The 25,124-nt window shown below is 48.5% G+C and overlaps 1 protein-coding gene across 1 annotated transcript in view; it reads left to right on the top strand.

Moving 5' to 3' along the window:
* The window catches only part of RAD51B (RAD51 paralog B), a 612,705-nt gene extending 591,091 nt beyond the window's left edge, over window positions 1-21,614 (top strand). Inside the window, exon 11 of the mRNA XM_033109074.1 lies at window positions 18,742-21,614. Within this exon, the coding sequence (XP_032964965.1) occupies window positions 18,742-18,752 (11 nt within the window). The 3' untranslated portion in view covers window positions 18,753-21,614. The remainder of the gene's footprint in view (window positions 1-18,741) is intronic.
* The last annotated feature ends 3,510 nt before the right edge of the window (window positions 21,615-25,124 follow it).

The raw sequence follows: 25,124 nt of genomic DNA, 5'->3' as shown, positions 1-25,124 counted from the left end.
ACTCACTTGTATGTCATTTCTTCTCAACTTCACACCAACCACTGAAGGTGCTTTGTAAGCCTGAAAGCTCTGTGGAAACGTAAGACATAAGCAGCACAGGCCAAGCAACGTCATGCACTAAGATTAGAGAACCAGGCTGAGGGCCCCCCAGGCTGCAGCACTGAGCTTGAGCCTGCACAATAGAGAGTTTGGATGAGTAGTGTGTTTATTTTCTGTTGCTGCTATAACACATCGCCACAAATTTAGTGGCTTAAACAATACAAATTTATTATCTTATGGAGGTCAGAAGTCTGATATACTGTAGGGTGTCAGATGGGTACTGGATTTATTGGGGGTATCCCTTCACAGATCATATAAATGCCTAACCACTGTGCTGTATACCTGAACCTAATATAAAATAATGTTGAATGTCAACTATACTCACAGATGTAAAGTACAGCACAGGGAAAATAGTCAATCGTTATAGTTTGGTACGATGTTAGAGGGGTAATAGACTTGGTGGGGTTATCACTTTGTGAGGGGAATAAATGTCTAATTGTTATGTTGTTTACCTAAAACTAATAATAAAATAAGATAAATTTTAAAGACAAAAAAAAAAAGAAAAGAAAAAGGAGTCTAACATGGGTCTCACTGGGCTAAGATCAGGATGTTGTCAGCATGTTCCTCTCTGGGGATTCTAGGGGAGAATCCATTTCCTTTCCTTCTCTTGCTTCTAGAAGCCGCACACATTCCTTGCTTGGTTCGTGGCCCCTTCCTCTATCTGCAAAGCCAGCAATGGAGTGTGGAGTTCTCAAGTCTCGTCACTCTGACCTCCTCTTCTGCCTTCCTCTTCCATTTTTAAGGACCCTTGTGATTCCATTGGACCCACCCAGATAATCCAGGACAATGTGCCTATTTTAAGGCCAGTCAATTAGCAACCTTAATTTCCCTCTGCCTTGTGAGGTAACATAGTCATAGGTTCCAGAGATTAGGATGTGGACGTCCTCGAGGGGCCATTATTCTGCCTACCAGATTTGGTTAGTAGGTTAGGTGTTGGTGGTCTGTTATTAGTTGTTTGGTTGGTTGGTTGTTGTTTTGTGGGTTTTGGGGTTTTTGCTTTTCTTTTGAGATACCTCCTCAGGTCTTCACCCAGGAGGCAGATAATCAAGTTTGTTAGAAGAAGGGGAAAGCAAGAGTGAACAGTCTCTAAAGGGAGATGAAGGAGCGGCTGCAGGCAGACACAGGAAGTGAACATTGATTTTATCTCATTGCCTATCAAAATAAATATATAAAGCACAATCCCAAGAACTGGAAAACATGCCATTCTGGAGAAGTTTGTTAGCCCACACACGCCCCTGAGGCCCCAGTGCATGGCTAATTCATATCCCATACAAAAACTTGGCCTCAGGTCCTTGGTTTCTGTCCCATATTCTCTGGCTTAGAAACAGGGGTGTTTGTAATCCATTTTTAAATGTCTGGTCAACCTTTTGTAATATTATCTCTAACCCAACTACTCTAGTGGGTTCTGCTAAGTATCTAGTGGTCCCCTGGAGCCTCTCAATCCTATATGGGTTGAGTCTCTCCACCACATCAGTGCCAACCCTGCCTCCTGGGCCTTGCCGCGCTGCCTCCCAGACTTCACATCTTGCAAGCTGGACCGTTAGCAGCTGCCCTGCTTCCTACCTTGTTGGAAGCTAAGCTTGCTCTTTAGGAAGGCCATCAAAACTCTCGAAATAAAATGTGGGCATTGGTCACTTAGTCTTGAGCTGTCCCTGAAACTGGGAAGTTCCTCAGCTTTAGAGCCCCTTCTTTCTGCTCTGCCCCGGACCCATCTCCTTATTTCCCAGTTTCCTTGCCTGACTCCCGATTCCAGTCAGCCACCAGGTAACTCCTGGGGGGCCCCTACTGCCCACCTGCAGACTGTCCCCTGACCTCTGGCGCTGGGCTGTCCGATCCTCTTTGCCGCGTTGTTTGTTCTGACCTCCCACTGAGTCCTGAGTCCATGACCCACCTTCTAGTCGGTGACTTCAACGTTGATACCTCTGTGCCTCTGGAGACCTTGACTTCACATCTCCAAATGGCCTGTGTTACACTAGCAGCATCAGCAGCAGCATAATAATAGCTCATGTTTGAGCTCTTACTGCATGCGAGGCACTGTACATATGTTATCTCATTTAATCCTTATAACAATGCCAGGAAAAACCTTATGAAGAATGAGTATGAGTCCATTTGGCTGGTGAGGAGACAGAGCACAGAGAGATTAAATAGTTCATCCAAGGTGATATAGGTCATATCTGATAAGAGTCAGTATTCAAAGCCAGGCGGGGGGCGCCATCACACCTCTCTTGGAGTACTGCCGTTGTCACCCTCTTTCCACTTGACCCTACTTACAGTCCACTCCCAGCAGCCAGGTGATCTGTGTCCATGGGATCATGTCTCCTCTCTGCTCAGAACCCTCCAATGGCTCCCCTCTTACTCAGTAAAAGCCAGAGGCTGACAGTGGCCGACAGGCCCACATGATGCAGCTCTGCTCCTTCCCTGCTCTCACCTCCTACTACCTCCTCCTCCCTCTCTCCTCCTCTCCAGCTGCACTGCACTCCTTGCTGTTCCTCAAGGAAGCCAGACACCTACCTGCCTCCGTGACCTTGTACTCGCTAGTCCTCCCTGATTGCTCTCCCCACCTCCATGTCTTGGCTTGTTCCCTTCTCAAGGAGATTTTTGCCGATACTCTACATAAAGAAAAAGCACCCTACCTTTGCTGGCACCCCTACCCAAAGACTCCCTATCCCCCTTACCTGGCTTATTTTTCTCCATAAAATTGTCACCAGAGAACACATGAGAGATGTATTGTCTGTCTCTCCCACTGGGAACAAAACTTCAGCATGTAATTGAATGAATGGATGATGCCCCAGGACTCCCCTCAGGATCCTGATGTTCCCAGGAGGCTCCAGCCACCGTCTAGATTCCAGGTCCCATCCTATGCCTCTTCCTGGGCCACCAGGTGGAAGACCTTCCATCCAGCTCACAGATGAAGATTTAGCTTCACCCTGGTGCTTAGTTCCCTCCACAGAGCCTGGCACACAAGAACATGCAGCACATATTTCTGGCCTAAGATCAACTTGCCATTCTCATTGACTGCCTAGGGAATCCAAAGCTTTTCCCTCTACCCTCACCCCGACTCCAGCAAGCTGGAGATGACAAGCAGCTATGTTTTCACTGACAACACTGCTGGCTACACGGATCTAACTCTGTCCTCAAAACCCTGTCGCACCCATTTGGAGTAAATAATAAAACTGAGAAATCATTCTCAGTTGATCTCTCCCAAAAGACAGCCCCTGTCCTCCCACCCAGTATTCAGCAGTCTGCATGGGTGGCACCCACAGGGCTACCTGTGCGAGTCCAGGGCATGCAGGCCTCCATGTTGAACCCACCAGGCCCACCCTAATGAGACAGAGCCTGCGCAGTGGGTCTTAGGCTGGTGAAATAGGAATGTGTTCCTGAAATAGGCTGTGGTTTGAGATCCCCACAGTAGCAGGTTCTGGGCCTGAGTCCCCCATCACTGTTCTTCAGCAGAGAATAGTTTGTTTTTCATGGCTGGTGGCAAGGCAGCACCTGTGGTAAGCTCAGTCGATTCCAGAGCTCCTCAGAGATGGGTGAAAGCCTGCCTGCCAATTTTTTAGCCAGGATTTTTGTCTCAAGATTCTGGATTTGGGGGTATTGGAGAAACAGGCCAAGGGGTAAAAGAGGCTGGCGGATAAGCAGTCTTTTCATCAAAACCCGCTCTGAGGTTAGAGAAAAGGAAAATGTGTCTGTGGCTGGTTTTCTGTTTGTCTTATTAAGTCTTGAACTAAAAACAACTTAGCTTCCAAGAAGCTTCTCAAGAATGAGTGCTTCTCTAATGGGAAGCCATGGAGATGGGCTTAGACAGTAACAAGTGGTACCATTTACTGGGCATCTGCTTTGTGCCAGGCATTGTGGCAAGTCCTTTTGATGCCTCTCTTTTGTGGGTGCTGCTCAGCAAGGGTATTCCGTTAAAATTACTGAATCAGCAACCCTATGAGAATGTGGGAATTTTTTTTGCAGCTTACTTTTTAAAAGAATTAATTTATTTTCCAATTAAAGTTGACATACACTATTATACTACAGTTACAAGTGTACAACATAGCGATTAGACATTTATATCACTTACAAAGTGGTCACCCTGATAAGTCTAATACACATCTGACACCATACATAGTTGTTTTTTAGCCCCAATTGGAAAATAAAAGAATGGAGTCTCTAAGGAGTTCTATGTCTTGCCCAAGTTTATATAGTTTCCAAATAGTGGGGCCAGAATCTGAACTTAGGTCTGTCTGACTCCAAAGTTTATATAACAAGCCCAGACTCCTGTCTCTCAGGAGGTCACCAGACTGCATTTTTTCCCAAGCTAATAACTACAAATGTTTGGGGTCCAAATGACTTGGAGTAAAATGAGCTCAGTGGGTGCTTCTTTGGGTCTTAGGCCCCATTTGATAAAGTGGACCATTGAATACCCAAACTTTGCCTGGTAGATTCCAGAACATAGATTCTGCCCTTTTCCCTGTAACCTCCTCCTCCACTGTTGATGAGCTGAGATTATCCCAAAGAAGCAGGCCGAACAACTGCCAGAGCCTTCTACCCTGCTCATTCTAGAAATTTCTGGAAAACAGCAGAAGTCCCTGCACCTGGGCTGATTGCCCAATAGGCAGCGAATTTCATCCTTTGTGGCTCTCCAGGCTTTGGGGAATGAGATGTCAGGACCTTCACAAGAAGATTGTGGATGTATGAAGCTTAAAACCCTTATTCTAAGGCAAGTCTCTTGGCATCCTTTCCATGGCTCCTGGTGATAAGGAATGAGTCTTACTTTGTAGATAGATGCACTAAAAAGTAGCATGACTAGCCCTGAGGGATGCAGGGAAACAGTCTCCGGGAGGCATCCAGGCCTTAGTACTTAAGAGCTTCTAGGGTAAGAGACATCCTTGTCTCTAAACAATTAGATCAGTATTACTATTCTGAACTCTATTGTTGGATTTCTGTGTTGGAGGCAAGATCTAGTTTGGATCTTGATTTTGGGTGGTGGGGCGGGACGGGGAGCAATACAAGGTCAGCAGGGGGTCAGAGGTGGGCCTGGGCTGGGTGCTGTGCTCTTGACTCAGAATCCATGCTCTTTGCTGAGCTCTTCACTACCTCAGTAGAGCAGATCCCAATATACATGTACTTCAAGAGCAAAAGAAAACATTTAATTTTCTTTTATTTAGAAAAAAAAAATCCTGGATAAATGAGGAATAAACAGTGCTATTCTATTTGTGGCTTGTTGAGATTCCTTGGAAAGCAAGCTTGGGAGGCCATTGCTTATGTGAGAACACGAGGGACCGATGCCCTCTCCACAACTTGTGGAAAGAGAAGGAACTTCAAAGCTGACAAGGAGTTATGGACAGAGGAGCAGCATTTCCAGTTTAGTTCCAAGTCTTTTCAGGCCTTGACTTTTAGCCTACAAGCCCGAGCGCCAAACTGAAATCCATGATGACTATAACTCAGGAGGCACCTTGGGGCATGGAGAGAGGGTGCAGTGCGAGGTCTGCATGTTCCCGAGTCATAGGAACCCAAGGAACTGGCTGGCCCTCCACAAGATAACTAGAGCAAAGCCACTGGTCCCTCCTTGTCCTGTGGCCTTGTCCTTGATTTTAATCGTTTTGAAAATGAAGGCCCAGCCTCAAAGAAGAATAACCAGCGATGAATCCTCTCTCCTTTAGTCTAGAACCTTCCACAGTGAAATGTAAAATTATTATATTATGATTTTACTCCTTGTTTCTCTGATTTTTTACTTAAAAAGAATTTTGAAAAAAAACATCTAATCCAGGGCTGGTCATTGCCATGGGGTTCTAAATCCCAGGCCATGAGCTAGGGTTCCCGCCTTTTACTCTTCACTTCACGCCTTCCTGACACCTCAGCCTGGATCCCACTGTGCAGCTTCTATCTACCTGGGGCCTGGTCTTAGCCCTTCTGCCCACCAGCCATTCTACCCGTGGTGATCCTTTCCCTGCACCAGACCACCGTTTCCTCTCAAAATGAAAGAGCTGGTCCCAGGCTGCAGTTCGAGTTCCCCTCTAAGAAGAACATGTCGGGTAGCACCTCCCTAGCCTCCTACAGCTGAGGTCAGCCTGCTTGCTAATACAGTGACCAGCTCAGGCCATCTGCCCCCGCTTTCTAGCTCTGTGCTGTGGACTGTCTTGCTTTGCCTTCTTCCCTTTCTTGTCACACGTGGAGACAAGCATGTGTTCTTGCTGAGAGTCAGGTTCTTCCCAGGTGTGTTTCTGTCAGTAAGGAAGCAGCTCCCCACTTCAGAAGAACATATCTCTTCCTTGTTGTACCTTCATCATTTCTAGAAACTGGCATGTCTTAGAGGAATGGTGCGTTGTTCTTTCTTTTTGCAAAATCTGTCCTCTAATCTTGGTCTCCATGGGCCTGGATATGGACACATGGTCCTACAATCATGAATGTTAATCACTAACAGTTACCATTTATTGACCGTTTACTGTTTGCAGGCACAGTGCTAAGCTCCTTATTGATAGCATGGCTTAGTAACTTGCCAAATTTGAACCTAGGTCTGTCTGACAGCAGAGCCCACTCTCTGAGCCACTACATTAAAAGGTTCCTCTTTGCCTTCTCTCATTTCATCTGCGTAGACCGTTCCCCACAGCCACCCGCCCAAACACAGCAGCCTCTAAGGATCCCCTTCGTTAAACATCGCTTGGCCCATAGCTCTTGTTCACAAGGCCCCAGAGCCCATTACCAGCACACGGTCATCTCCACGCAAGATCTCTTATCCACCCAGCCTGGCTTTCATGCCCTCAGAGGGTCTCCTACTGCTTGCTTCACCAGGTGGAACCTTGTTTACCCTAAGATCTGCCCATCTCCCTGAAGACCTCCTCCAGGTCCAGTAGAACAGGTGTATGTTCCATCTTGGAGCCATCACTCACTCCCAAGCCTATCTTGATTTTAAATACCTATACCAAAAAGAATTAGCCCTTGCTGTGGATGACCTTCCTGGCCACCGGAGGCTGAGCATGGCTCTGTAGCATTGCGGTGAATGGCAGAGAAGGACCTCGGGGCTCCACCCTCAGACCTTTTTCTTCTTTATCTTTATTTACTCCCTACATGATCTCATGCTATTCCAGTTTTATATGACATTCATCAGCTAGCAGCTCCCAAATTGAATCTCTGGCCGGGACCTCTCCCTTAAATTCCAGAACTACATAGCTGACTGCCTACTTTACATCTCCACTGGGATGTCTACTGGGCATGTTCAGATTAACATATCAAGAATCAAACTCCTGATTCTCCTCCCAACCTGCTCCTCTCTCAGCCTCCCAATATCTGTTAAAGATAATTCCTTCCTTCCAGTCGTTCAGGCCAAACATCTTGGAGTCATCCTTGCCTCCTCTGGGAATTTCACCACGCATATCTAAGCCATCAGCAAATCCTCTTGACAGTTCCTTCAGACCAACTCCAGACAATACCCAATAACCTCTTACCACATTGATTTCTGCTTCACTGCTCAAAGCTACCATCGTCTCTTGCCTAGATTATTGCAAAAGCCTCCACTTGGTCTCTGCCTCTAACCTCCCCATGTCCTCCTTCCGTCTATTCTCAACACTGCAGCCAGAGTGACTGTTTAAAAACAAACCAGTATGTCACACTTCTGCTCAAAGCTGTACAGGGGCTTCCAGCCTCACTCAGAGCAAAGGCCAGTGTCCTCACACTGACTACAAGGCCTCCTGATACGGTGCTACCCCTCCACTCTTCTCCCCGAGATCTCTCTGCTTGAGGCACACTGGCCTGCACGCTGTCTCTCCAACACAATGGGCATGGTCCCACCTCAGGACCTTGTCCTTGCTGATCCCTCTGCCTGGAATGCTTTATCCCCTGGATCCTCATGGCTAGCTTCTCACTTCAAGTCTCCAGAATATCACCGTATCAGAAGAGCCTTTCCTCACCTCTCTATATAAAAGGCAGTCTTATCACCCCCAGGCACTCTCTGTCCCCCTTCCCCACTTTATTTTTCTCTACGGCACATATTTTCACCTGGTGTATTGTGTTTGTTTATTAATCGTCTCCCTCTCAATACACACACACACACACACACACACACACACACACACACACACACACAAATAAGGCCACAGGCTTTGTCTACTTTCTCCAAACCTGTATACCCAACACTTAAAATAGTGCCTTCCATGCAATGAGTGTTCCGTAAGTATTTATTGAATGAGCGAATGAATGAGTCAATGAATGAATAAAGTCAGACATGTCCTCAAAGATAGGTTCAAATCAGAGGGAATGTTGGGTGTGTCTACTGCTTTGCAGGACTCCACGCTGGCCCAGCTCTTGAGTCACTGCCATCAGGCAAACTCCTGAAAAACATACTGACCTTCCTGATTCTGTAGTGTGTGTTTGTCATTGGCACATTGTCAGGTACATTGCTTCCCATGTAGCAGAACAAGTGGTGGTTGTTGGAACTCGTTGCTAATGGAAATGAAAGCAAAGAAAGCAACCGTGAATAAAGTAATCCCCCCGCCCCCTGCCATGCGTAGTGTGACATGGCAGCCTTCACCGAGGTTTCAGAATGTTCTAGCCCTCCTCATGCATCACCTGCTACACAATTAGTTAAAAACAAACAAGCAAATCTTCACCACTGAGCCCCAGGTTCTGAATGTCTTTCGAGAAGCTCTCTCCTTGAAGGATATGTCAATGTGTACTTTCATTGATTATGAACTTCCAAGGCCAAGTTTAAGGGAATAGGTCACAGGATCATGAGGAACAAAACCCAGAAGGGAGTTCAGGGAAGGTGGTCTGGCTTTAGACATCATGCCCGAAACCGTGTGCCTCCGACACATGGTAGAGCAAGGGGTGACAGGAGAAGGGAGGGGAGAGTGCGCTTGAGGGTTATCTAATAGATCTGTGTTTCTTCCTACCGAGCTCTTGGGAGGTATTTGGGGTATTATTTAGTGATCAGGGGTTGTAGGCTTGGCTTCGTTCCAGCGAGACCACCACCAATTTCCCTTTGCACCCATGGCCTCACTCACCTTGAAAATTCAATGGTCTGAAAACAAGTCAGTTCAGAGCCTCCCATGTGAGGAACCAGGCCCTGTCTTCTGTTTCAAGATCTTTGTCCAACTGCTTTAAAACTGCCAAGCTCCCTGTCTGCCCCTATCCAGCTACTATCCACGAAGATATAAGCCCCACCAGAGTGGGCCAGAGGAAGGACTGCCTAACTTGGCACTTGAGCTTCTCAGACAATGAACCAAGGCAGCTCAGAGATGTCTTTTATTCCTAGAGCACAAGGACTTCAGCAGGTCCACAAAGGCAGAGCTCCAGCCTGGGCTTCTTTTTGACCGAGTCCGGGGGGCCAGGCTGGGACTTCGCATTCGAGGGTAGCATTGCCACATTTTGCAAATAAAAATAGAGAACACCCATTTAAATTTGAATTTCAGATAAACAGTGAATACTTTTTTAGTATAAGTGTATGTTCCATAAACTATTTGGCACATACTTATGCTAAAATATTATTCCTTGTTTGTCTGAAATCCATCGGGAGTTCTATATTTTATCCGGCAACCCTATTTGCACGGTTCCTAAACACACTAGCAGCTCCCAACTCGGAGCAGCCACTGGCCTCACCCATCCTGAGGCCTCTGCCAGGACAGAATAGGGCCTGAGCTCCAGAGTCCTCTCATTCCCCCTTTGACCTATCCACTGTCCTTCTTCAGTCTCCTCAGTGTTCTGGAAGGCAGTGGACATGGACCCTCATGGACCCTTCTGGACATGGCGGAAGCCATGTTCAGGAGGCCACACCGCTCTGCCCTCCGTCCTCGCCTCGTGCTCACAGACCAGCTGCGTCTGGCTGGAGCGTAGTGATTAGCAGACGTTGTTCTCTATTTTTGGGTGTTCTCTATTTTTATTAGCACATGTTGGTCTCCCAGGGTTCAAACTCCATCCCTGCCTTATAGTAGCTGTGTGACCTTGAAATACTTAGCACTCTGCCCCTCAGTTTCTGTCTACAAGTGGGGACTCTTGTTGGGATGAAAGGAGTTAGTACGGGGGATACACGTAGAATAGTGACCAGCGTGGGAAGACACTGTTATGTATGTGGATTGTTCCCCAGTCCTGCTGCTTCACTGACCAGCTCCCTCAATCCACCCCGCCGATTTTGTTCTTAGTTCTCTCCCTCTGCATCCCCAGCACCCACTTCCCACGGTCTTCTCTCATGGTATCCAGAATGCTGCGCGCTCACGTTTCTTCCCCACCTCTCTGAGACCTCTGCTGCCTTCTCACAGTTATGTGCCTCTCTCAGCGCCATCTAACCAGACCTGTTTCCACAAAGTTCTTCCTAGGTGTGGCTCGGTTCTCATCTCTGTATCCTTTTCCCTTGGAGATCTTAGCAACATGGTAATGCCAAAAGGGTCTAGCCTTGGATATACACAGACTATTTCTACAAGAGACGCAAGCAACTATGTTTCGTGGTCATCTCTGGAGAAGGGCTCAGAAAGGTGAGGGAGCTTCGTCTCTTCACTTTCTACCCTTCTGTGGGATAGTTAATCTTGCCCGTGAACATCGATTACTTTTAATAGTAGCGATTACAATGACAACGTCACTTTTGGAGGAGGAGGGATGGATCGCTTCGACTGGGCTCTCAGGCCTTCTTTATCCAGTAGTCTACCTTTCAGATCGGGTTGGGGGAAGACAGAGTATAACATACAGTTTGAGCAAAGGCATGGAGTAGAGACTCAGAAGTGACTGACGGGCTTTGGTACCTGTAAAGAAATGTCAGGCCTCACTGGTGGACCTGCTAAGGAACAGTATTTTGGCAAGCCATGAGATCTTCTAGGTTCCCTCAAAATCACCCAGGGGCCCATGCTGCCTCCCTGGATGGCAGGCCCTGCACGCCAGCACAGGATCACAAGCTTCATGGGTGATTGAGTCCAGAGGGACACACCTGGGAGAGTGTAGAACTCTATTGGCCTGGACTCTGTGTTGCTGTGCCTCCTGGCTGCAAGGAGGGGCATGATTCGAAAAGGCCTTGGTCCTTTGGGTTTGGCCATCACGTTTGCCTGGGCACCTTCAGGGCTGCCAGGAGGGGATGAGCCCTTCAGACACTCTTGATAGTCATGTGAGTTGGAGGACCTGCCCTCTAACATTTGGGGGTCCAGGCAAGAGCACAGTGCAGGCCAGCTTGTGTATGTCTAAATATTTGAAAGTTACAAATCAAGCCAACAAACTATTAAATGTAACATGTTCGCTCCTCTTACCTTGACAAATATATCTTCACGACATCCTGAAGGCCAAGTTTGAATTTAGACTTGATGAACTCTTCAGAATTCCACACTGGCACATGGTGGCCTAAAAAAAGCCAGCCCTGGGCTGGCTTCATACCCAGCTCCATCTGGCACTAGGCAGGGCGTTGAGCACACATGTGTGGACACTCAGCCCACATGTCCAAGCTCCACATCCATCCCACCAAAGCCACCCCTTGGTCACCCGTGAGGCCCATGGATATGCACACGTAACACAGTCGACCTTTGGTGGCAGTATACACTTAGGTTAGAAGCCCACACTGGCCTTGGGGTTAAGCTCAGGGAATGGGGCAGGGAACTCCAGCAGCAGCCAGATCCAGCGGCAGGGCATGTGTGGGCTCTTGTTGGGCATGGCCCTTTAACCCATGGATGCCTGGCCCATGGCTGCTGGGCTGTGGCTGAAGGAAAGCCAGAGCAGAACCCTAATACACAGGCCAGTGCCTAGTGAGAGTGAGGGTAGCCAATGAAAACCAAAAGGAGGAGCTTCAGAGGTTTCCTAGAAGTGTCCTCAGGATGCCCAGGCTCCTCCCTGCCCACACTGGGCGTCTGCCTTTACACCTCGTGCTTTGGGGTCATTCAGGTGTCACTGTCTCACGCTCCTGACACAGTGGGGAGCTTGTTTTCCTCCTCTCACACTCCCTGACTCTAATCCCCACCAGCCTGTGCCACTTGGCTGGCCTCCTTGGCAGAAAGGTGACAAAAGGACATGTCTCTGGAGAGTCAAATCCCTCAGCCAGAACCCAGAACTCCTTGGGACCATACGAGCTAATGGCCAAGAATCCTGACTTCCAGTTACCAACTTGGTTTCCTCTCACCTCTCACTGGTGGAGTGTTGGTGGGAGTCACTGAAAATCAGGCTCATCGATCTTCAAAGCAGCAGGTGCTATCACACTGCTTAGAACAAGCCTCTTCTCTTGTCTCCTCCACTCACACTCCACTCCCATTGTCTGGACCGGTCGGTCGTCTGTATTGAACCTTACCTTCCAGTGTCCCAACGTCTGTCTCAACCTCAACCTGCTCACCTCCTCCCCTGAGCTCTTCTCCTGCTCCCAAAATCTGCTTATCTCCTCCTGGCTCAATTTTCTCCCTCTTTCTGTCAAAATTCCTTTCCTCCTTCCAAGTACACTTTAAGTTTCACCTCCATGATACTCCCAATACTTCCATTAAATCCTTCTTCTGGTTTATCACCTGTGCTGTTTACCACCAGGACCCCACATTTGACCTACCAGTTATATTCATGATAGTACTTTATACCATATGGCATTATTATTCTTTACTTGTTACATAAAAAAATCGCAGGACTAGAAGAGTTCTTAAAGACCACCAAGTCCAACCCTCATTTTATTTTTGAAGATCAAATTGAAGGAGGGAAAGGTTTCATAACTCAGCCAGGCTGAACCTGCTGGAATTACACTCAAATTACACTCAACCCTCTTGACCCAATCCAGGATTTCACCACAACTCCCTGCTGCCTCGCTATATGGAAGTCTGTCACCCACAGGATGGTGCAGTCACGAAGGGCAATCACGTGACATACTCACCAACTAGCCAGTGGTGCCTCCTTGTCTACTGGTAGGACAGAACCCAGAGTTGTAGCCCACCTCTGTATACCCTATATTTTTTCAAGTTTCTCGCTATTCATTTTAATAACCACTTGGCAAACAAGTGATAACCAGAGGACACCCAGATTTTCTCAGGCCAGTCTGATTCCCTGCAGTCTCCCCTTTATCTTCAGAGAGAATAAGCCCAACTCCTGCCCACAGTGATAGGCGGATGGCTCCTCCTGCTGCCAATCCCCATAATCCCTTGCATTTTCATTTTGGAAGCCTAGGTGGCATTTTAGCAAGTGTCCCCTCCGGCTTTCCCAGAAGCCCCAGTTAGGAAGCTGGTGGACCACAGCAGGAAGGGGTCTGAGTAAGCAGACAAGAAGTAACCAAGCGGAGGGTCTAGGTTGGAGCTCAGCTTTAACAGCGCGTAGGAGCAGGGAAAAACAGACTTGGGGCAGAAGGTCAGGGAGAGCTAGGGATAGGGTGACCTGCCCAAAATAAGACCCCTAAACTCCAAGTAAACGCCCCGATTCAAAATCAGCCGGAATAGGGCAGAGCAAACATTTTGCTCTTCTCCCTCCCTCTCTGGTTGCCATGCTCACAGCGAGGAAGAAAAATAGAATAATGAGCCACGTCGGAGAGTGTCACCCGAGCAGCTCCGGAAGGACGTGGGCAGACGCCTGGCTGGGCGGCTGACTTTCTCTGTTCTGGTAGAGATTTTATAAATACTCGGGGAGTTTGATCTGAGGCTGGTGGTGGGGAGGCGAGGGGAGCCGCAGAGGGGGGAGATAACGGCCCGCGGGGGTGCTTGGACCTCTCCAAGGCCTGCTTTTCATTAGCATCGCCAAGGCAACTGCGCATCTGCTGCAGATCCCGTCACGCCCTGCAAAGCATCCACAGCACGTTACGCTTTTCCTTTAATAGTGAATTTGCTGCCATCAGCTTTCCTCCAAACCCCCTCCCTTCCGCACTGTTACCTCCTAGCCTGGGGAAGAGAAGATAATTAAGGGGAGAAGAGCTATGATCCCAGATCTCTAAGACTGGTGTAGAGAGACGGAGCCCCAACCTCCTGTCCAGGGCGGTGATTTGCCCGGGCTGTAGGAGGCGGGGTGGTAAGCGCCCCGTGGAACCAGTCGGCAGCAGCACTCCAATTCCAGTTCTCTCCATTGTGCACACCCAGCCTTGACTCTTGTCTCCTCCCTGTCTGACCGGACCTCTCCCCTCCACACACACACCTTTATTCTTGACCCACGCAAACATTTGCCGAGTTCCCAAGAAACGACCTCGCCAGTCCTTGTGCTGATAAGGTCCAGAAGTGCACCCCACGTGTATCTCTGGTTCACACCGAGGTGTCTGTCCAGTGGGTTCTACAAGGGTGGTGTCAGGGGAGGTGGAGGCTGGTCAGGGGAGAAAGGGAGACCCATGTTTGCAAGTCAGTGCAGTGTGAGAGTGGGCGAGTCAACGCAAAGGGGTGATGGTTTCACCTCGAAGAAAAGACAGCCAGTTATGGGGATTGACATGGCCGGGGAGGGAATGTGCACCCAGAGCCTGTAATCCCAGCACGGCAGACACTCCCCTTCTCAGCATTGGCTCCTTGGAACTCCACTTATCTGTTTCAAGTCGGCTCCCTCTAGCTGTGAGCTCCATGGGGCCACAGCCAGCAAATCCTGGTCTCTGCTACCTGCCAGTCCGCATAGCCCCTGCACATAGGAGGCCCTGAGTAATGTCTGTTGAAAGAAGGAGAAAGAAGGAGCATTGTCAGGGGGCCTCCGGGGCTGGGTTTTCTGGGTTGTCTTTCTAGCCTCTCTTTGTGCTCCTGAGCAAACCTGAGCCAGAGCCCCTCCCAGCCCCTCCTTTCTGTGGAATGCAGGTCACCCCAGCCCTCCGGAAAGATCTGTACTCAGAGCGCTCAAGCCAGCCTAGGGGACTGCAAATAAAAAACCAGAGAAGACCCTCCCCAGCTACACATGGAGCAGAACTAGGACCCCAAGTCATGTGGGCTCAGACAAAAGCAACGTCTGCCTTCTTGCCTTTTGTTCCTTTTCCCACCAACCTTGGTCCTGGAGGAACAAACCCTGAGTGCCTCTGCTGGTCTGAGCAGGAAATTCCTGTCAGCTCGTGGGAGAGCCGGGGAGGGGGGGCAGATTTCATCACATAGCTTTCCCCCCCACGCTCGGAGATACAGAATCATATCAAAGTCTTACCCTGGCCCTGGGGGAGCAGTGTCTCTGCCACCACGCGCTCTGTGCCTAACGAAGGCCACTGTCAGGCTCTCTTACCCAAAGCTGATGTTGGGATTTTTAACACTCAGCCAAGTAACAAGGAGGAGTGAGACAATTAATAATTAGGTGCATAGCATAGCCGACTGGGCTGCACGGGTAGTTTTTCGGTCCGTTCTGGTGGCAAAGCCCTACTGAAGAGGCAGAGAAGTGCCAGCCCCAGTGGCACAGATAAGCATGGGGGAAGGATCCTCGCCCCTCAGAGTGTGGTGCTGGCACCTGCAGCATGTCCATCGTCCAGTAGCTGGTTACAGATGCAGAATCTCAGGCCCCTTCTGATCAGGGGATACATTAGAACAAGATGGCGAGCTGATTGGAGGCACGTTAGAAACTGAGATGCACTGGAGCACAGGAAGGAACATATTAGGTTGGTGCAAAAGTAACTGCGGTTTAACAGGTTAAAAATAATTGCAAAACCACAATTATGTTTGCACCAACCTAATACATACGGGTGTTTTCCACCTACCAACCTCCAGGATTCTAATTCCAGCTCTGTCACTCAGTAACTGTGATATTAGGTAAGTTAAGCACCCTCGATGAGCCTCCGTTTCCTCACCTGTCAAGCAGAGGTGACCTATCATAAGGGTTGACATGAGGCAGGGGCCTGGCACCAGTCGGGTCCAACCCCAGAAAATGTTAACAGCACTGAGTTGACGGCTCAGGAAACATTCATATCATTTGCTTCCCGAAGCCAACTGCCAAGGAGATGGGGTTTTGGCCTGCTCTCTTGCTGTTTCACTTTTGTATTTTCTGGGGACACCTATAGCCCCCTGACCATGAACCTGGAAGCCCTTTATCTCCAGTTACCTGCCATGTGAAATAAGGAGCCTGAGTGCCCTTGTGGGAGGGATAGCTGTGGGTGATGGAACTGCTTGAATGTGAACAGATAGGACCAAGTCGTGAGGAAGAGGAGACACGGCATCTGACTTTGGTAATGGAGCCTTTTAAATGGCACGTTGACCGTTTCCCACAAGCAAGTAGTATAGAGTCTGGATTTCCTTTTTTTTTTTTTTTTACCATCTCAGCGTTTCCTTGAGATGATAGGATTCCACCCTCATGGAGGTGGGGTACTAAGCCACTTCCCTTTGTTTTGTGTTGGTGTATTCTGTAGCTATAGTTCCCTCCACTTTCCCGGGCTAACATAAGAGAGTGCTGGGATGGACAAGCCACAGGCGCCTGCTGGGACCTTGAGGTCTCCATGAAGGCCGGGATCGTTTTGCAGGCTGCTTTCCCAAGGGTGCTTGGCTAAAGCTGCTTTTCTAATTAGTTTTGGGGGGAAGAGAGAGGGACAGCCCCGGGGTGAAATGGTGACCCGGCCAGCTGGGCGAGTCGTTTAACCTAGCTAAGCCTCAGTTTCCTTCTAAGATCACAATGCTAATATGAGAACCTCCGCAAAGATTCCATGCAAGTCTCAACCCATTCCAGGGACAAAGGAATTGCCTTTGTTAAATGAGGTGATACTTAGAAGAATTGTGCTGCGGAGAGAGGTGTATGATCAATACGTATTAGCTGCCATTCCTGTGGTTGTTAGAAGACGTGGGCCTTGCACAGTTGGCCTAGGTAGCAAATCACAAATAAGAAAGTGACCTCCATTTGTAAACAGAAAGCCCCGCCTCCCCACTCCTGTGAAGATCGGCAACTGACCCTCCGCTCCCCCACCTTCATTTTTTTCTTCTTAGCTACAGGAGTTGAGACATGTGGCTCACCAGGCTACCCCAGTGAGTTTAAAGCTTTAAATAAATACATGCTCAAGATTGCTGCTGTCACATCCCTGCCCTCATGACCGCTGCAGGCCCCTCCTGATCTGGGAATGCCCCCCCCTTCCTCTCCTGCTGGAAACCAGGCCCAGGCTGAGCCCTTGAGAAGGTATCTCCTCTGCACGTAAGCTGGTCCCAGGGGCCCTGCACAGGGCGGACCAGGCTCGTCCTGATCCAGCACAGACTCTCCTCTTCCTGGGTTTGTTAGAAGCCTGACCAGGCCTCTAGTCTTATGACTTCAACAGATGTTTCTGCTTAAGCAGCCCTGGCATCTTTATGGCCTGTTTTTTCCATTCTTGCTTCTCTTCCTCTGTCCCAGCAGCCCTGAATACAATTTGGACTTCATTTTCTTTCTAATGATTACAGGGATAGAAAGAACTTTTTTTCCTTTTTCTTTTTTTTTTTTTCTTTTTCCTTAGCTCTTCAAGTCATACATGCAGGCGTGCACACACACGTTCCATATGCATTCAGATCTGTGCTCATGGTGTGTATTTGCTAATGTTGCACTGGCATTTATTTTCACTTCAGACTCAGTGCTATCTCAAAGCCTCCCTCCCTGCCTCCACCCACACCTCACATTCGTCCTCTACTTGTCCCCAACAAGTCACCCCAGGGCAACCGATTGATGTGTCCATCTAGGTGCTGATTCTGAAAACTCATACTGCCCTTGGCCTCCTGCCTGTCCCTCCCGTGAGACGCGAAGAGGCTCACTGTCTTTCTGTGGGTCGGGGAGGGTTTCGGCTGATGGATGGAGTGAGAGCTGAGACTGCAGTTGCCACGTATCTCTTCAAACTGCCCAGCCAGGCAGTCTACCCAGGCTCAGGTGGGGCCAAGCTGACAGTTGTTAAAACATAGAACCAGTTTTCCACGGGTAGGTGACAAGCTTGAAACGAGTCTGGCCACTCCTCACATCAACACCTGTAATCACCCAGCTTGCTGGCATGGTGGGATGTTCCCATTCACCTGCCCTGTAGGGTTTGTGGTCACCTGTCTCCGAGTCTGGTTTCCAGAGCAAAGAAAGCTTGAAGACTTTAGGTCTTCACCTGAAGTCCTGTACATGTTGAAGACACGTGTGGCTCAGAACCCCTTACTGCCTCCAAGACTAAGGAGTGGACCTGGATTTCTCCTCTGGGCTTTCACTTGGGGGTAGGATTTCCAGGCGGGGATTCCCGCCCGTTCTCAAGAATTTTTTTCGCTTTCCCATTCCCGAATCCCGAGATATAAACTGTTTTCTGTTCTCCACAATGAATCGTTTCTACAAAGTCACGGCCGATACTACCAACCACCTGGGTTCAAGGAGCCGATTTTCCCAATTTCTCGACCAACTTTTCTCAGGATTTGGGAATGGGAAAGCAAAAAAAATTCCCGAGAACGGGCAAGAATTCCTGCCTGGAAACCCTACTTGGGGGTATAGACAGATCTACCTGAGTGATAAGTGGTGACACTGCCTGCTGCCTTACCTGGGGTTAGCCCCTTGCTGATGAGGAGTGTCTGACCTTCATTTCTTCAAGTCTCTGCAACCTTTCTACGTGAGTGTCTAAGAACATACTCACCTCCCAGGGTATGTTCATAATTGAGCTAACTATCAACGGCTGCAGACTATCCTGAGGCCGACCATGGAGGAGGGTGTAGTCTTCAGAATGTCCCATTTTCAACACCCCCACCTGAGAAGGGCCAGGTGACCACTGTCCTCCCCCACTAGGGTAGTGTTACCATGTACATCTCTCACCCATAACCCTTCTCCTCCCTCCTTCCTGTTGAAACAAGTTAAAATCTTACTTCTCATTTGTTTGTGTTTTGGAAGCTGAGTTGTGACACCCTCCCTACCATGGATTAAAGGAGGCTGCTCAGGGAAGGCAACAGTGGAATGCGCTTGGATTCCAACAGCATGGTGACCACACAAGGACAGTGGGAAGTGAAGGTTGGAAGAAGACCCGGAAGTGGGAACAAGAAGAGTGATGATCCTCCATGCCCAGGTCGCCGGGGAAGCTGGACGTGCTGAAAGGAGCCACACTCATTGAGCAGAGTCTTGGACACGCCCCTTCCTGTTTGCTTCACTTGTCATGTACTCACCAATAAAGAGGAAGAGGGGCACTGTCTCCTTGGCTTTTCCATCCATAACTCCCTCCAGAATTCCCCTCCAACATGGATGCTTTGCCAGAAATAATGGTATGGTCGTGTCATAACCACAGATCCTTCTGATGGTTAAAATCAAATCAACACCAACAGCCCTGATGGTCTGGTGCCCTCCTTCCCTGGGCATTCCCCCTCGCTGGGCATTCCCTTTGTGTGAGGCATGGGGGGCTGCTTGTTGCAATTTTGCTGCTCCCCAGGGTTTCCCACAAGTGTCTGCAACGAGCATCTCTCCCCTTGTTGCTAAGGGATCCTGGGTTAGTGTACCATGTAGGGCTCTGGCTCCACCATTGGACTTGCAAGCCTAAGCCCTGAGGATATGGAACTGATTGGCCAACCACCGGGATGCCCAACACTGTCCTCCTGTCACTACTGGATCCCATTGGAGGAATGGAGTTGTGGGAAGCTGCCTGCCTCCCGAGAACTGTATGGAGCCAGGCATGGACGCACGCGGCAGGTAACTTGCAGATGATCAAAGGGAAGCTCACTCTCCCTATTCTCTGAAGGTCCCGTTCCCTGAGAGACATAGCCAAACCCTCCTTTTCAGATGGCTATGATATTGTGTCCCTCCATTCCAGGACTGAGGAAATGGATGCTTTCCAGGACTCCGGGAGCCAAACCCCCTCTTCCATCAGGAGGCCCTGCTTTCATGGGCCAATAGGGGACCTGCAAAACCCCAGAGGCCTTAATTGTACTATAAATGTGAGGGTACAGGTACAGTTGTGTGTGTGCGTGTGTGTGTGTGTGTGTGTGTGTGTTTGTGTTCAAGGGAAGGGACAGAGGGGCTGAGCAGGTCTGTCAAAGGGAGGAATCTGTCCCAAGAAGAGGACTGAGGGGCCCAAAATGCTTTAAACATACGCATACTAGTTTTAAAATAATCACAACAATAAGACAATTTTTTGGCTGTCGTTTAGTGAGATCTTTCTCTGTGTCGGGCACTTAGCATATATTATCTCATTTAATTCTCAGAAAAACCATGTGAGTTACAAGTATTACTATCTAATTTTTCAAATGGGGAAACAAGCATTGAAAAGTTAGGTCACTTGCCAACAATCATAGATGTGAGACATGGCAAAGCCAAGATTAGAACCCCGGTTTCTGACCCAGAGCCCGAAGTCTTCTACCCACAGGTAGCAATGACAGTGATAACTCCATCAATACCAATAACTGCCTACACTTAGAGTGCACTTGCCATATGCCAGACACTGCTCTAAGTGCTTCACGTAGATTCACTGAATTCATTCTCACAAAACACTATTTACTGTTATCTCGTTGTACAGATGAGGTAACTGAGGCACAGAGCATTTTGACATTGATTTCCTTCAACAAATGTACACTCAACACCTCTTGTGTGTGCGGCGCTACACTAGGGGCTCTGTGTGGGACCCAGAGTTGAGTAAGACATTGATCTTACCCTCTGGGATCTATCAGCAAGGCCCAAGGCCACGGCCACCAGGATGGGCTCAGGATGGGATTGTAGAACTTGAAATGGGGAGGGTAAGAAGAGAGTATCCTACAGTATCCTAGAGAGATGAGCATACTAGGAAGTCTCCAAAGCAGGATCCCAAGCACAGGAGCAAGACAGCATCCTGTCATCAGACTAAGGTCCAAAGTCAGCTCTGGGCCAGCAGCAGGACAGATAGAACCAAAGCCATTTTATTCCACCTGCAGTGTGGCCTTGAGAGCAGGATTCCAGAGCCAACCTGCCAGGTTCGTATCGTCACGCTGATACTCTTTAGCGGTGTGACTTGGGCAAGTTAATGGACTTCTTTGGGCCTCAGTATCCCCTTCTGGAAAATGGGGATAATAACAGTACCCATCTCATATAGTTGTGTAAGAACTAAATGAGATAATACATGAGATGCCCTTAGAGCAGGACCTGGACCTCTGGGTTAGTTTTCTGTGTCAGTTAGCTCTCTGGGTCAGTTTTTAAGCTCTCTCAACCTGTGATCACATTGGTTCTTTGAGTCTGAACTAGGCAGAGGCTGTGAGTAGGGGCCAAGTTGTCCCGGTGGTAGGGAGAAGAAAACTATAGAAGAAACCAATTAGGGCCTGTCCCTGTCGTCTTCAAGGGGACGGAGAGATGAAATCTGATGGGACAGAAAGGGAATTCACATCCTCGGAATAACAGACTGGCAAGCGGGCGTGAGGCTCTTCCTTCTTAATTGTCAGAGGCCAAGATGCAGGTGCCTGGTACCTGGGCTGATGGGAAACGCAGAATTTCTCCAGGCTGGCATTTATAGTGGTGCCACTATTATGGTACAATTATGGGCATGAAGGGAGGCTACCACTGTGTTTGCACAGCTTCTCAATCACCCAGGACAGGAATATTGAACTGTACCCAGCATCCACTCTGTAAAATTCCCCAACCTCAGTCTCTAGCTTGGAAGAAAGGCAGGGGTGGCCGGGGGAGGTGGTGGAAGGCAGCCATGTCCTGTTGCAGTAAATCTTTCCTAGAAGCCCTGCCTGCATTCCTAGGAAAGGAGACAGCTGAGCTCATCCGCCAGGGCTAGATCAGCCCAGAAAGAATCCTTTGCATCCCTCAGCAACTTGGGAAAGGAATGGCTCACTGGAGTACTTGTTTGTGGACAGGGGACTGTCAGCCTGGGCAGGGGCGTCTAGTGACATATTAGAGCCAACTGAGAATGGATGCCTGCCTTTTGGAGGTGGGACAAACATGTTTGCCTGAGGGGAATCTTGTGATTCCTCCAGTTCCTCACTCCAACTCTTTTCAGAGAGCTCCCTCTGGGACTTTTCATATGCACTGGAGACCACAATTTCCTCTCCCAGAAACCCCATTAAATGTGAGTGAGTGAGTGAGTGAGTGAGTGAGTGAGTGAGTGAATGAGTGAGTGTGTCTGTGCACATGCCAGTATTCCTTCTCCACCGATTTTTAATTTTTCAAACTTCTTTGCACATTTCAATCATCATGTGTCGTCCCATGACATTCCCCTCGAATGCATTCTCTCTCCATGAAGTCTTCCTCGACCAGCCTCTTCTAGAAGCCACAAGGCCTCAGAGGATGGCAAGATGGTCTAGACTTTGAGACGAGAACCTCAGTCTTCACGATCTCATTACCCAGCGACAGCTGAAGATGTGTGCAGGGCCCCTGGGATGAGAAAGGAGCCATGGTGTGGGCGGTGACCTGCTGACCTGGCCCACCCAGACCCAACCTCCCAGGTGTACATCTCCTCCACCTCAGAGCATATTTCCTCCTTGGCTTCCTGCTGGGTTTAAGTGTCAGTGATAGGGAAAGAGGAGGTGTCTAAGACGCACCCCAGGTGGCAGCTTGAGTTTCTTGAAGTTAAGCCGAACCAGAAACTCATGGCCTAGATTTTGCCCCAGATTCTCAACTGGAGTTTGCTCAGTGCCCATCTTTCCCCTCTGCCAACCACAGTGTTTTGGGAAACTCCTTGGAATTTCCCAACTCCCAGGAGCCCTGGATCTTTATTCTATTCTTCTCACGATTATCTACTCTAACAGAGGAGAACGGTGACACCAAAAATACTAAACATGGAAGGTGATGTAACGTGATGTATGATTGACTCCCGAATGCATGGTTCCAGTTACCTCTACTGATTCACCTTGCGAATTCTGAGCTTTTACTGCTATTACAATGAGTTTGCCTTCTTTGCTGAAAAGATGACCAGGGTCCAAGGGGAATCAATCAAGGGACCCTGTTTTGTCTGAACTAATGCAGCTGTGAATACATGAGTTGAGCTCAACTGTCGTTTTACCTTTATTGGTGGCTGTTTCTGTGGAATTAAGAGAACCTTCGGGGTTGCTGCCAGCTTGGGTAGATTAAGTTTGTCCCCGTGTCTGAGCAAGGATTGTGAAGTCAACTGTGCTGCAGTTTCTCTGGCCCACAAAATGACAAATGGTTTTTGAGGAAGGACTAAGTGACTTATGACCAGGACAAAGGAAGAGCCTGAGTCAGTCTCCCCAGTGTATACATTATGTTATTTATAATAGCAAGAAATAGACACAGTCTTAATGTTCACTTCACCCACAGGGTATTAGCTGAATGAATATCTGTATGATGGAATACTAGGCAATCATTAGAATTATGTGCTAGAAAAAAGCTTAATCTCATGGGAAAATGTTCACAACATATCATTAATGGGAGGAAAAAGCTGATGATAAAGCACTATGCACAGAACATAGCCGTCTTGTAAGAAAACAACACTGTGTACGCTTTTCTAACTAGAGGGATATGTATAAAAACGCTAACCATGTTATCTCTGGGTAATAAAATTTGGCTTGACTTTTATTTTCTTTTTTGGATTTGTCTCTATTTTTCAAAGTGTCTTCCATGAACATATAACATTCCAAACTCAAGAAAAAATTGTATTAAAAAAAAAAAAAAAAAGATTATCTGAGGGATCAGCAGATGTGTTTCCTGTTTCTTATCCCACGTCTATTCTCCGTTTTATATCGGAGATTCAAATTCCTCAGCCCTTCCCACAAGAGATACTAATGGAGCAAGGGGCCCGAGTAGCTAGGGTCCTAAACAGTGTCACGAAGGTAAGTTCCTCGCCTACAGTGACAGCTTTGGAAAGGTCTCGTTTCCGCCTAGCGCTGGGCATTAATCGTACCCAAACCATTATTTTTTTTCTAATTGGGAATGAGCTTCTCCAAGGGATCTTAAATAAGTGGATAGTGGCTCACAGAGGACAGTTATAACCGCCGACAGCTGCTCCATGGGTTTTCAAACACGAGGGTTATTCACCCCTTCTCCTCGGCCTTTTCACAGCATCCAATCCCTTGGAGTTTTGAAAATTTGCTGTCACAGTGAGAAGGGAAGGGGCTGGGAAAACCATAGCCCTTCTCCTTTTATGGAAGGAAGATGAAGGGAGAGAACAAAACTAAGGGACTAAGACAATTCAGCTTTGTTTGTCTAGTTCATAGAACAGTTGTCTGCATAGAGGAGTGCCAGAAAGGGGACGAAAGGAGTAATAAATGAGTTCAGAGAAGGAAACAGTTGGGCCACTGTAAAATCTGCCGTAGAATCGAAGCCTGGTGCACACCATTTCTGGCACAGATTTAAAGAACCCATCTAGCTTTTAGCTGCTCCTTATCACCAGCTCCTTCCAAAGCAGAACGGTCAAGATCATCTCCCGTCACACCATAGGACATGACACTACAAGTGTCCCAGTTGTCCTGAAGTCTCCATTCCCATCAGTGGCACGTCTTGGCAACACACCTAGAAGGTAGTGGGGAGCAGTGCTGTCCTCCTGGCCCACTGTTCCTGCCCGTCGTCTCTACCACTCCAGGGGAGCCAAGTTAACTAATTCCGGTGCATGGTCAGATGGTGGCTTTTCTCAGTCACCCTTGGAAAATTCATGCCCCTATTGTATTGGAAAATTCCTCTTGTGCCTGTCATTGCACACATCAGGAGACCAAGGTTTCCATTTTCTCAGAAGTAATTAACCAGCTACTATCATTGAGACCTATTCCTGGATTTTTTTACTCATCCTTTCAAAGCCATAATCCAATCCCAGGAGACAAGGTCTGAGGCAGGGACCTCAGTTCTCCCAGAGCGGAGAAATAAACTGAGGCGCGCCTGGGCTGTGCACTGAGTCCAGGGTCCATACCCACTCCGCCCCACTACTAAAATCATGCTGTGTAATCTGCTGTGGCCTCTGAGGGTGGCAGAATAGAGAATGGGGAAGGGTCAGCCGAGGAGCGTTTCCCCTATAGAATAAGGCTTCTACCACCCCAGCCCCTTGCAAAGACTCCTTGAAAGAAAGAGGGCGAGAAGGGAGGGGGGAAGAGAGAGACGGGGTGCGTGTGTGTGTGGGGGGAGAGAGAGAGAGAGAAAGAGAGAGAGAGAGAGAGATGGAACGAAATCTACCCGCCTCTATCCTTCCAGACCACAAGATGGGAAGATGTTCAGTTTTCAGATGTTTGACCCAGAAATGTTCTTTACATTTCAGGGGGTGCAAACCCCACAGATGTCATGGAGGATCCTCAGTGTGTCAGTTAACAGGATTTGCTGAAGCAGGTAAGTTAGCTTGAAAAAATAGACTAGGGTCCTCTTTGCCCTGGAGTGTC

Source organism: Rhinolophus ferrumequinum, chromosome 6, assembly GCF_004115265.2.
Source record: "Rhinolophus ferrumequinum isolate MPI-CBG mRhiFer1 chromosome 6, mRhiFer1_v1.p, whole genome shotgun sequence".
NCBI lineage: Eukaryota > Metazoa > Chordata > Mammalia > Chiroptera > Rhinolophidae > Rhinolophus > Rhinolophus ferrumequinum.
The sequence above is the reverse complement of the archived record's forward strand: the minus strand, read 5'-3'. Positions and strand labels throughout refer to the sequence as shown.